Genomic DNA, 12758 nt, shown 5'->3' on the forward strand with positions numbered 1-12758 from the left:
TATTACGAAGATAACAAGATATACTATGGTAATCATTGTTGATTCTCTGTTATCTGGTTTTGAAGTCTTGTATTGTTTTCATTGTTTTGCTTTGATACTTTAATTTGTTTCTGTTTTGGTTGACTTTGTTAGATCTGATGATATAGGCAGCTATTTTGAAGATAACAACAGGCATTATGGCAGCCATTGTTGATTTCCTATTTTGTTTTGAAGTTGTTTCATTTTCACTTTTTTATTGAATCTTTTGTTTTGTTTTATTCTTTTAAAAATAAAAAATTCTAGAACTTAAACATAACACTTTTAGAGAAAAGAAACAAATCACCTATAGAGGAAAGCCCATCTGAAATAGCAGACTTATCAACCAAACCCTCAAGAGAAAGTGAGCTTAGAATGAAGTGTCTCAAGCCCTAATGGGAAATTTGGTTGCCAACCTAGATTGCTTTACCCTGCAAAAGTATCATTCAGAATTGGTAGCAAAATACGATACTTCTGTGACATATGAGGAAATTCACAATCATCAAACCAGCACTCCAAAATGATATTCTGTATCTCATTCTGATAAGACATCTATGGCAAACCAACAGCCAACATCATATTAAATGGACAAAAATTGAAAACTTTTACTCAAAAGTTAGAAACAAGCAAAGACATACACTGTCACCGCTGTTATTCAGTATATTTCTGGTAACTTAGCTACAGTAACTAGAGAAGAGAAAGAAAAGGAATTGTGATAGTACAGGAAAAAATGAATTACCATATTTGAAGATGGCATGATACAGTACATAAAAGACCCCTAAAACTCCACCAAAAATCTTCTACATTTAATAACAAAATTCAGTAGCAGAGCAGGATACGAAGCCAACACTGAAAAAATCAATGGACTTCCTGTGCACAATAAAAAAAGTCACTGAGAGAAATTAGGGAAACAGTACCTTTCACAGTAACATACAAAAAATGAAATGCCTACAAATCAACCTAATGCATAAAAAGACTTCTACATTGAAAGCTACATAACTGTGAAAAAGGAAGTTTCAGAGGATAACAGAAAATGGAATGCTATCCCTTTTCCTTAGATAGAACAAACACAGTGAAAATGGTCATACTACCAAAATCGTTACACAGATTTAGTGCCTTGCCAATCTAAACTAAAATTATGGGCAGTATATTATGACAAGCTTTGAAAGTGTTACCTTTTAGGCACCAGGTAAATGTGGTTGCTTCTGACATAGAATCTGTTACAAGATGAGACTTTGATATGTCTAAGCTTTTGAAGAGTTTAAAATTTAAGATCATAATTTTAGATTTAAAATTGTATAAATGATCTTAGCAACAATTTTTATCTCATTCTTTGTTAATTTGCTTTGCATTCTATTTGTAACTTGTATTTTTCTGATGGTCTGATGTTTATACCCTTCAGCATTAAAACAATATATATTACAGATCATTGCAACTATGAATTCAATGTATTATGCATTCTGATTTTGACATACTAATTAACAATTTTAGGTTACATGTGAATTATATGCAACTGCAATAAGAATCATTTTTTTTTTTTTTTTGTCTTTTTCTTTTTTATCGGTACCAGGGACTGAACTCACGACTGCCTGCTTGCAAGGCAGGCGCTTATGCCGCTGAACTAAATCCCCAGCTCCTGCAATAAGAATCATGTGGTGCCATATTGGACAATTTTAGAAATTCTTTTTTTTTTTTTGTACTTGCCATGCAGGCACTTGTACCGCTGAGCCAAACCCCCAGCCCTTCATTTAAATTTTTAAGTTTTATTTTTGTTATTTTTAGACAATTTATTTTTAATTCATAAAATACATATGATTTTATATAGCAAAATAAATTCTTAGAATGCAATCTGTTTTGAAAGTTCTTGTAAATGAGCTCCTTTTCTGTTTTACTTTTTATGTGCAAATTATAAGCTTAGTATGTTTTATGCACACAAGTCGTCTAATTTGTGGTGTTTTCCTGGTATGTCTTATATTAATATATTTTTAAATTTGAAATAGTTCTTTATTAGTGAAATTTAAGCTCATTAATATTTCATGGATATTATCACTTTAGTAGCTATATAGAAAAAAGCAATGTTTATATGTGTGGCCTGATAGGAACAATGAATTATCTTTTGCAGTTGCTAAAATACTGTATTTTAAAAATCTGTATGAAACATCTTAAATTCATATTTTGGGACTGTAATTGTTTTGACTTAATTTTAAATATCTTAAGCTTTTTATATAATTTGTTAGCAAACACATTTCATCAAATAAATAATTAAGATGTCTATAATTAAGAGGGAAAATATTAATTTCCCATAGGAAAGTATACTAAAAATCCTTTTTTAAAGGTAGAACATTCTGATTCTTGGATATGTGATTCATACATAGTGCTTTGGAATAGTCTTATTGTATACTTGTGTTTTCACTGAGATATTATAATGCATAGTATTTACGGTGAAAATTGCATATATCCCTCTCGCATTGGCTGTCAACAATGGGGAAATCTGCAGTTAGGTAACATACAGAAACTAGTGTGCAAGCCCCTTTTCAAACCCTTTCAAGCATAATCATAATTAGTCTTCATCTTACTCTGCTGTATAAAGTTCTCTTCAGATTTTACTTTGTTTAAGGTGTCTCTGTTAAATAGAAAATACATTGCTCCATCTCTGGTTAGTACTTCCAAAGGTTTTACATGGCTTTTCTTAGGGTAATGTAAGAGGGAAGCTTGGTTCTATTTGATTTAACTCCAGTTTTGCCCTTTGTTCATTAAATTCTTACAGTCTTTTCTCACCTTACTGGTTTAGCTTCTGCAGCTTCTCAGTTTCCTGTGTATCTTTTTCCTAAATTACCTAAGTTAAATAATTTGTACAAATTAATTTGTGTTTTGGTACTCTTAATTCTTTTCTGACCAGTGCTTTGCTTTGCAGTCTAAACCAAAAATCTAATATACTTGTTAAATTTTGCTTTAAAACAATTGCATTAGAAACACCAATATTGTACTTTGTGAGCATTTATGATATTTTGAAAGGGCATATTACAATTTTGGTTTAGAAATCAGTACAACTAATGTGTTTTATATTGACAGTATTACTACTTACTGAACCTCATATTTTTGCTAATCTATTATTTGTAGAAATTGTTGGTGTCAATTTTCTATTGTAATGCACAATAAAGGACAAAGGAGATATCAGGGTACAATTTGAATTTAATTTAGCTTAGTAAATGTGAACTTTTGAATTATACAAAGCAATTAAATTTTGAAACTTTGAGGCTAGCGGTAATGTTGTGCATTCCATTTAATTGATTAAAGAACAAAAGGTCTGATCCAAGTAATGCAATTTTATTTCTTATACCGAGAGAGCTAAAGTCTATATATGCAAAAGATGACAATTAACCAATGTATATGTTAAAGATAAGTACATATAGGGAAAGTTTTAATTATTCACACTGCTCTTATTTGGTGTATGGCTCTAGATGCTAATTCAGAAATGAAAAACTGCCCTCTGGGATCTAACATACTTGGTCAACTGTTTATTAAAGTGTTTGAATTTAATTTAAAAATTAATCCATTTTATGAAAAATCCCAATTTCTTATTTACTCTTTGCCATTATAGAAGAATTGTCTAGTTTGAGGAGGTTTCAATGTGGTACTCTTTATTTGTGTATACATATCTATTGTTATAGTAAGTTGATAGAACATTTAGTTTAACTTCTATTATAACAGTAGAGTAAGGAACTTGGAGCCATAGTAATTACATGATTTTCTAAACAAAAAGAATATCATTAGGTTTTGTCAGGATTATAATTCAGATGATTTCCTGTCAATCATTTAATATTGACTCTATGGCAGAAGGTTTGGGATTATATCTTTTATCCATTCTATCAAGATCTTAATTTCTATAGCATTAGGTTTTGATAGCTGTGTAGCCAAAAATAGTTATATTGATTTCATGTTATTAGAAATTTTAAATGTTATGAATATTAAAGATTCATATCTCAAGCAGTTTTAACCACTTCTAACAATGCTTTACTAATTACAGTTGGCACATCTTTTAATTCGTATCTTTCATAAAAAGTAATAACCCATTTTAATGACTTCAAGTAAGTATTGTGATATATTTTGTAGTACTGATATTCAACATGTTCATAACTTTTGGTAAGGATACAAATTTTTTAAATGTTCACTTTTTTCAATCTCAAATTATGGTCATTTTCTACATAAATAATTCATTTCTTAGGAACTGTTTATATAAATACTTTAAAATATTAACACAAATTTACACTGTGAAATATTAAAAGTCTATTATAATTAAGGTCATGTGATTTTATATTTTTATAATAAAATTATTTTACAGATAATCCAAATCGTTAAAGTGACAATATGAGGATCTGAGTATTGTTATTAATGTAATAAAATTTTAATCTCCCAGAATTAAAATGAAAGTAATAAAATAAGTACTACCTCTGTTTGGTGTTATCTAAATGGAAAGGATACAACAAATTGTGATTGGAATTGTTTCTCTGCTTTAGAATTTCATAGAATTTTACTATGTTACTTTTAAAATGAGTACTTATATTAGTTTTATTTTTGCAGAGTACCTTCAAGTTTAAATCTGAAAGTGATATTCATTTGGCAGAACATCATAAACAGGTTCTGTATGATGGGAAACTTGCAAGTAGTATTGCCTTTACATACAATGCAAAGGCCACTGATGCACAGCTCTGCCTGGAATCATCACCAAAGGAAAATGCATCCATTTTTGTGCATTCCCCACATGCTCTCATGCTCCAGGTAGGTGAACAGTAGCTTAGTTTTATGTTACTATCAGCAGTGTGTTTATGCTTTAAACCTTACTTATTTATAAATCTATCATTGCTGTTTCAAATTATTTAAACCTAGATTTTGTCTATTTTTTTGGGAAGGGAGACAAAATGCATTAATATATTGCCTTTCCTTTAAACTAAAATGGTTCAGTTTTGAAGATATAATTGGTAAATATAAAGATGTACTTTGTTTTTAGAATGTACTATTCAAACATAAAAATTACCTGAATTTTGCTCAATTCTATTGACCACAGTTGCTTTTGCTATTCTAGGTCTCTTTTGGTTCCAAATGAATTTTAGGATTATTTTCTATACTTCTGTGATTTGACTGGAATTGCATTAAGTCTGTGTAACAGTTTTGGAAGTATGGACATTTTCGCTGTGTTGGATCTGCCTGTCCAAGAACCAGGGATATCTTTCCAGTTTTTCATAACCTCTTCAAACTCGTTTTATAGAGTACTGTAGTTTTCCATGTAAAGGTCTTTTATTTCCTTCATTAAATTAATTCTTAAGTATTTTTTTCTATTTTTTGGATGCTATTATGAGAAGTGTTATCCTTAAATTCATTAATAATCTTATTCCACACTAAAACTTGATTTTTATCTTTTTATTTTAAGTTTAAAGATCTTTCTAGATTTCAAAATTAGAAACCATTAGCAAAGATAATCTTTATTTTTAGAATTTATATGTATATGTGTATCAAAAAATCATACAATTGAGGGCTCTTAAATGTGAGGCTATGTTATTTAATTATAAGACTGTTTGGAACAAGGAAATATTAATGTAAATAATACCACAACTGTTTAATAAACATTTCTGTTTTTGAATATAGGATGTGAAAGCTATAGTAACACATTCAATTCATAGTGCAATTCACTCAATTGGAGGAATTCAAGTGCTTTTTCCACTTTTTGCTCAACTGGACAATCGACAACTCAATGACAGTCAAGTGGAAACAACTGTCTGGTAAGTTTTCTTTGAATGTACAATGGTTGGTATCTTTTATACTCTTAGATTACTGAATGCTATGTAATGTATTAGATCACTTGAATTTTGACTTTGAAGTGGTAATACAAACTTATTTTGGAACTAAGTCAAATATATATTTACACACTATAAATTCAACCACAACACTTAGATTCTTAGTACCATAAAATAATTACTTCCTTAAAAAACCCAAAAATTCTTATTTTGTGTAACATAGTGATTAAAAAGTTGACGTGAATTCTTAGTCCTGACCTTGTTCTTTGCTAATACTTACAGTTTTCCCTGTATAGTTGTAGGAAATTATTGCAACGTATTGTTTAATAACAATTATCTAGTTTATATTTTAAAGAGAGGTCTTATTTTATAATTCTATTAAAATTATTTAAGATTAGCACAATATTAACCTCAGCTTTTTAAAAATATTGTTCGTTTTTGAGTACTAAATGGCATATGCATATGTATGTAAACATTAGGTACTTTTAATCTGGTTGAATATTATGTACATATTTTATAACTTCCATTAACCTTACAAAGAAGTACCTATTAAATTCTGATTTAATGTCATATCTTAGAATTATATGTGAAATTAAATACAAACTTTAACAACTGTAAGTATGTATATTGTACAGTTTTGGATTTTGCAGGAGAAATTATATAGATCAATAGAAAATTTTAGTCAAAAAGTAATATAGCAATACTTCATTAATATGTACAGATACATATAAGATTTTTCACAAGTCATTTAATTTTTTTGTTGATGGAAAGATTATTGAATGAAGCTATGGAAAATATTTAAGGTCCATTGAAATGTAATACACGATTTTTGCATATAAATGAAATTGTTATTGTCATTCTATTTTAGTATAACTAATAATATTGTCCCTCTGTTAAGACTGTTGTAAAGTATAAATTTAAATATAAATGTGATCTGTGCAGTTATAACATTCAGCTCCCATTTATAGATCTGATTTGTTTTTATATCAGTGTAATGTAAAGTCTGGAAGTTTGGAAACTAAAACTCTCAAGTAAAAAGATACCCTGAGGTCATGGCCTACCATAGTATCACTTTGTTGTGACAATTTAAGTAATTTTATTGGGGGCAGACCAGCTTATTGAGAGAGCCTAAGATTAAATCCTAGTCCTCCATTTAAATTAAAAATGTTTTGGTACTTTTTATCTCAGTGAAACAGTACACAATTTTTAGTAATTTAAAGCCTAGTAAATACTGTTTAATGATCTCTGTGTATATCTTAAGTATTCCTTATGACTTGATATAAAATACATGGTGTTTAATATCTGAAATAAATTTTTTGGCTTAGTAAATAGAATAATTTTGTTTGAAATGCTGTTAAATCATCTTAATTTTTTCTTCATAAATAGTTATTATAAAATATTAGTGCTGTAAACATGCTGAACATGTTATCTAGTCCACACATTCAGGACACGGGGATTTTTTTTTTTTTATTGTCTTCAAAATTCATTTCAGTATTTCTATTAAACTATTTTGGTATTTAGATTATATTTATTTTGTACAGCAGATTTTTATTTGTTAGTTATTTTATATGATTCACCTTAATTTTCCTTGTAATTACTAATTTCTACTTTTTTAGTGGCATATGTGTAATCTTAATTTACAGCTAATAGAAAGCAAGTAGTAGAAAAGAAATCACTGTCTTCTTTAGAAGCAATGTGTAATTCTAAGGTGGTGTTCTGATTCAGTGATGTGCTGTTTTGGAATTCTTATCTATTATTACTTTTTCATCAGTTGTTTCAAAGCCCTGATGTCTAAGGTGTGTTCTTTTGTAGGTGATGCCATATAGCAGTAATGTAGAATTCAGTTATTTGAAGTTATGAAGGTGACTAGTATAGAAAAGTATGTGGATCAATAATAGAATTAAAAGCTATTTTGGAATTTCTCCCGTTTGAAGAGTATAGATTTTTAACTAAACAAAGATTTAATAGAATTTTTGGTTTATGCGTGTGTCATCAGCTCATAAAGATGAATGAAAACTCGAAGTAGGATGTGTCATCTTTTTAGTCAACATTAAATTGTTCCAGATGAGTGAGACTCACATTAAAGTTCTTACAAAATTAATATACATTTTTTGTAATCTATTTATGTTAGAAATACATGAAAAAATGTTGCAATACTGTCTAGTTTTTAATTACTTGTTGGAGAATTTGAGCAAGGCTCTAAAGTAAGTGATCTGGCTTTTGTGTTTAAAGCTGCTGAAGTATTTTACTTTCCATTCATTTTCTTTATTCAATATTGGCTTTTTTAATGAAATACTTTTTCTGTTTCTAGATCCTTACCTCTTGCCACTTTGATGAGTTTTTACTCATTATAGGGGATTTAGTATTAGAATAATTCATTGAAGTAAAGATCATATTTTCTGTAGCTTGAAAGATGGGTATTGTTTGTGTAGAAGTTTTGTGGCTTTGTTTTATTTTTAATGTTGCGTATTACAGTTGTTAATGTCTCAATTATGTGGACTTTAAAGTCAGACAACCTTGGATTCAAATCTGGTACTTGATGTTCATTAATAGTACAACTTTCAGTATGTTATTTACTTTTTTAATATTTTAATTTCTATTGTGATAAATTTAGAAGAGTAATATATAGAACTATTTAAATCAAATGCAAGAAAATATATAGATCACACATAACAAGCATTGACTAAATTCATATTTTAGCTGTTACCATGAGAATAAGCTAGTGTTTCTGGAGATGCTCTATAAAACCATAATTTATAATTTTTCATATTTTTATATTTAAAATATATCATCAATTCCAAAAGAAATAATTTATACTTAGGCTCATATTACTTTGTATGTGAACTTTTTTTCCTACTAATGATGCTACTTACACCAGATAAATACTTGTTTTATTTTAAAATGGGTAAAATTAAACATAACAAAACAGATCATACGAAAACAATTTAAGAAACACAGATTTCAAAGCAAGACCACCAGAGATCTTCACTGTCTATCATATCGTCTGTTTTCTTCCAAATAGTTGTCCATATCTTCACACACAGTGAATTCACACCAAACAAAATAGTACTAAACTGATCAGAACAGGATGAAGAAGGCATTTTAGGTCTTCAAGACCAGATAATAGGGAAGTCAACAGTGGCAGCCATAATATCTCTTGTTCTCTTTGAAATAGCTGTTCATATCTTTACGCATGTTGAAATTAAACAAAAGAAAACAGACTATTATCGCTCTGGACAGAGAATAATAGTATTGCTAGATTTATTATCATTATGCTACGGAATTAGCACTGGGTATCTTAGTTTCTCTTTTTCTTCAGAATATCTGTTCATTACATCGTGTGGTATATCATCTATTCTCATAAACTGTTTAGAAGTTCTACACATGTATGAATTTCTGCACGTATACCTATCCTTTCTGTATTAGAAGGTAAATAAATCAAAACAAGACAACAAAGCAAATTCCTAGAAAAACATGAAATAAACAAGACATACAAAACCACAATAGTAGGTGATCTATGGTAGTTCTTACGATGTCTCTTGTTATTTTTAATAGAATTGTCTATATCATCAGGCATAATACAATTGAACATAGCACTGCATCTGAATATTAATAAAAACAAATCATTGGAGACATTATAGGACTTCAAAAGCAGTTAATAATCAAATCAGAATGGATATCCTATTGCATCTTGTCTTCTTCAGAGTAGTTGCCTCTACTCTTAGACTTGATACTATCATGCATACCAGATTCAAATATAATCAGTCAGGAAAAAAAACAGTGATCTAACAAACCAGATTCAAATAAGATCAACCATAGTAAGGCAGTATCAGTATCAGTAGGGCTTCAGGTTAAGTTAATAGGAAATTAAGGATAGTTACCATAGTGTATCCTGCTATTTTTGGAATAGCTGTCCCTGCCCTCAAATGTACAAGTAGACAGACTAGAACAGAATAAAATCAAACTAAACAGAGCAGTAAGACTAATGTAGCTTTTTAAATCCTGATACACTATTAACAATGTCTTCTGCCTTTCTTTTTTAGACAGTTCCTCCCCTTTCTCTTTCTCAGAGTGCTTTGTCAGAGAGCTTTGTATGTTTTGGGTCCCACTAACTACTTTAGTTTTTTAGATTAAGGGAGCAACCTGCTGCTCTATGCATGGTTCTGAACCTTTTTACCCCGGAGCTTGATCTTGAGCTGTATTCCTTTACCTACTAAGGCCTCAAGGTTTTTCTTCCTTACAGCTGAGTAGTTCTCCTCTGCACAAAAGTGTCATGACTTTCCAACCTATCTGCAGCTGCTGGACATGCTGTCCCCATTTCTCTCTGGTTCCCTGTAGAGCATTGTTTTCTCTATCTTTGACTTGCAGTTCACTAGCCCTCTTTCAGGGAGATTATATTTCTTATTCAGAGCATCTCGATGGATACTATCTCCTGATTTACTCTGCCTGTGTTTCTTTTTGTTAGTGTGTCAAAGCCATCTGTGTTAGAGATTATAGCCAGTCTTCTCTGCCTCATATCTGCTATGTTATTTTTCTACTGTTGGTTGTCTACTTTTCTCCTTCATTCCATTGTCTACCCTGTTCATTGAGGCCTCTCTGCCACTGTTGCTAGAATCCTGGTGATTTTTTTCTCTCTAGAATGTCCTTCAGTATTTTTTGTAGGGTTGGATTGGTGGTCATGAACTCCCACAGTTCCTCTTTGTCATGCAAACATCTTGTTTCTCCATTAATTTTGATAGACAGTTTTTCAGGGTACATCAATCTGAGTTGATGTATATTCTTTCAGGGCTTGGAATACTTTGCTCCAAGCTCTTCTTGATTTGATAGTTTGTGTCAAGAAGTCTGTTGTGATTTTGATGAGTTTTCCTTTATAGGTGATCTGTTTCTTTTGTCTGACCACTTTTAATATTCTCTTTTTGTGATGATTTTCTGGCATCTTGATTCTTACATGCTTGGGTGTAAATCTGTTTTGGTTGTAGCTGGCTGGAGTTGTATGCCTCATATATCTGAATTTCATTTTCTTTTCCTGTGCTTGGGTAGTTTTCCTTAATTTCTGTGAATATCTTCTGTATTTCATTTGTGTTTACTCCTCCTTCTTCCCTCTTGTTTTTTATTCTTATAGATCCTCTTGTAGTCTTCTAGATTTTGTATTGTTACTTCCTGGTTCCTTGTTATTTTTAAGTGATCTTTCCTTTCATCATCACACATTGCAAATCTATCTTCAAGTTTTGAAAGTCTAACTTTAGTTTCTGCAAGAAATTTTTCCAGCTTTCAATGGAGTTTTCAATTTCCTAGTAATCTCTTTTGATCTGCTTCATGTGTTCTAGATTTTGTTTATATTCTTCATCAAAGGTTTCTTTCTTTTTCTGGATTCCTCCATTCTTCCATCTGTGTCTTCTTGAGAGGTGCTTAGCATTTCTTTTATTAATCTTATATCTTGCTTCACTTGAATTAGAATTTCAGTTTTAATTCCTAGCATTCACCATGGCTAAGTGCAGCTCTCCACATTGGTTCCGCTCTCCATTGCGCCGCATCCTCCAGTCAAGGACCTTGGGCTTATAAAGGTGCACCCAGCTCAGCACAGGACCAGCTCCAGTGAGAGTGTGTCTGTTTCCAGCCTTTCACCCACATTTTTCCTTCCTTCCTTTTTTTTTTTCCTCAGTTGCTTCCTGGGTCATGAGAATCCCTCTCCTTTAGTCTGGTCTTCTCCATGGTGTTAAATTCTAGCATCTGAGTTGTTTTTTTCAGAGAAGATCTCTGCCTGCCATCTTTCCAAGATCCCCATTAGATAAATACTTAAATAATTATATGGAAGTTGCATTTTGTATATGTTACAGTAATAAAAACTGGGTTTGAATCAGTCATCAGTTTTACAAATATAGTGGCTTAGTGCTGATGTGGAAGTCAAAAAAAATCATAGAACCTTGGAAGGGTTTAAGATGCGTTTTCTTTAGCTGTTAGTCTCAGTTTCCCTTGTAGTATTGATATATCCAGGCAAAATACTGTTTATTGCATGTTTAAAAATAACCTTCCTTGTGATACAAAACTGGGAAGCAACAAATTAGTAGATTAATACTATTAAATTGACTTAACTAGTTTGAGACAATGCTTACAGCATTTTCAAAGTGATCTGTTTTTCAGCGAGTAAATTAGGTCAGAATGTTTTGTTATTTTTTTTCCTTGGTTACCATTGTTCTCCATCACTTTAGGTAATTCTCCAAAATGATAAAGACTATTTAAATGTTTTATTATTCTTTGAAGACTAATATTATTTTATATTTGGTTGATTGATTCAGTCCAATGAATATGAGAGCAGTAACTCAACAAACTGCCTTTCATTAGACATTTAATATTCAAATTACTAAATTAATTCAAGAAGCATTACTCCAATCCTGATGTGCCATATGCTTTTTATTTTGTCTAGAAATGACTCACTAAATTCACATTTCATTTTCATTTTCCCTTGAATTGGATAATCAGATACATTGATTACAAATAACATATCATTCATATATTAGACTTTTTTTTAAAAAAAAAGTAGTACTTCAATTAAATTTGGTAGGCAGTACAAAACAAAATGGATTGTCCTCATTGTGTGACATAGGAAATTTTGGCTTTAAAACATGTTTTCTGGAAGAAATTGATTTTTGTTTATCAAACAAAGTTACACTAATAGACATTGTTAGACATTGTCATTAGGAAGTATGCTTTTGCTTACAGCCTTGTTCTGTATGTACTATCTGATCTTAGGTTACGTACTGTCTGATCTTAGGTTATAACGATGCCCATGTGTGTGTAATAGGAATGCATAGTAGTTATGTACTTTTTAAAATCTTTGACTTCTGACTTTTCAAAATTAACAGTTTAGGTCAACCCATTTAGGACCCTTTCTGTTTCTCTCTCAGACAGAAGAAGCTTTCTTAACAGCTTAGGAATTTTTTAAAAAGATAA

General features: G+C 30.5%; 1 protein-coding gene across 10 annotated transcripts in view; it reads left to right on the plus strand.

Annotated features, from left to right (window-relative positions):
• The window catches only part of Nbea (neurobeachin), a 673150-nt gene that overhangs the window by 124555 nt on the left and 535837 nt on the right, over positions 1-12758 (plus strand). For 9 of the 10 annotated variants that reach the window (XM_063232848.1, XM_063232849.1, XM_063232852.1 and 6 more), the window contains exons 9-10: positions 4597-4794; positions 5659-5792. In XM_063232848.1, the coding sequence (XP_063088918.1) occupies positions 4597-4794; positions 5659-5792 (332 nt within the window). Of the gene's footprint in view, positions 1-4596; positions 4795-5658; positions 5793-12758 lie in introns of those variants that run through there. The other variant, XM_063232857.1, reaches the window with a different exon arrangement.

This window comes from Cavia porcellus, unplaced genomic scaffold (assembly GCF_034190915.1).
Source record: "Cavia porcellus strain 051 isolate PalLab524CR breed Dunkin Hartley unplaced genomic scaffold, mCavPor4.1 scaffold_21, whole genome shotgun sequence".
NCBI classification, from domain to species: Eukaryota; Metazoa; Chordata; class Mammalia; order Rodentia; family Caviidae; genus Cavia; species Cavia porcellus.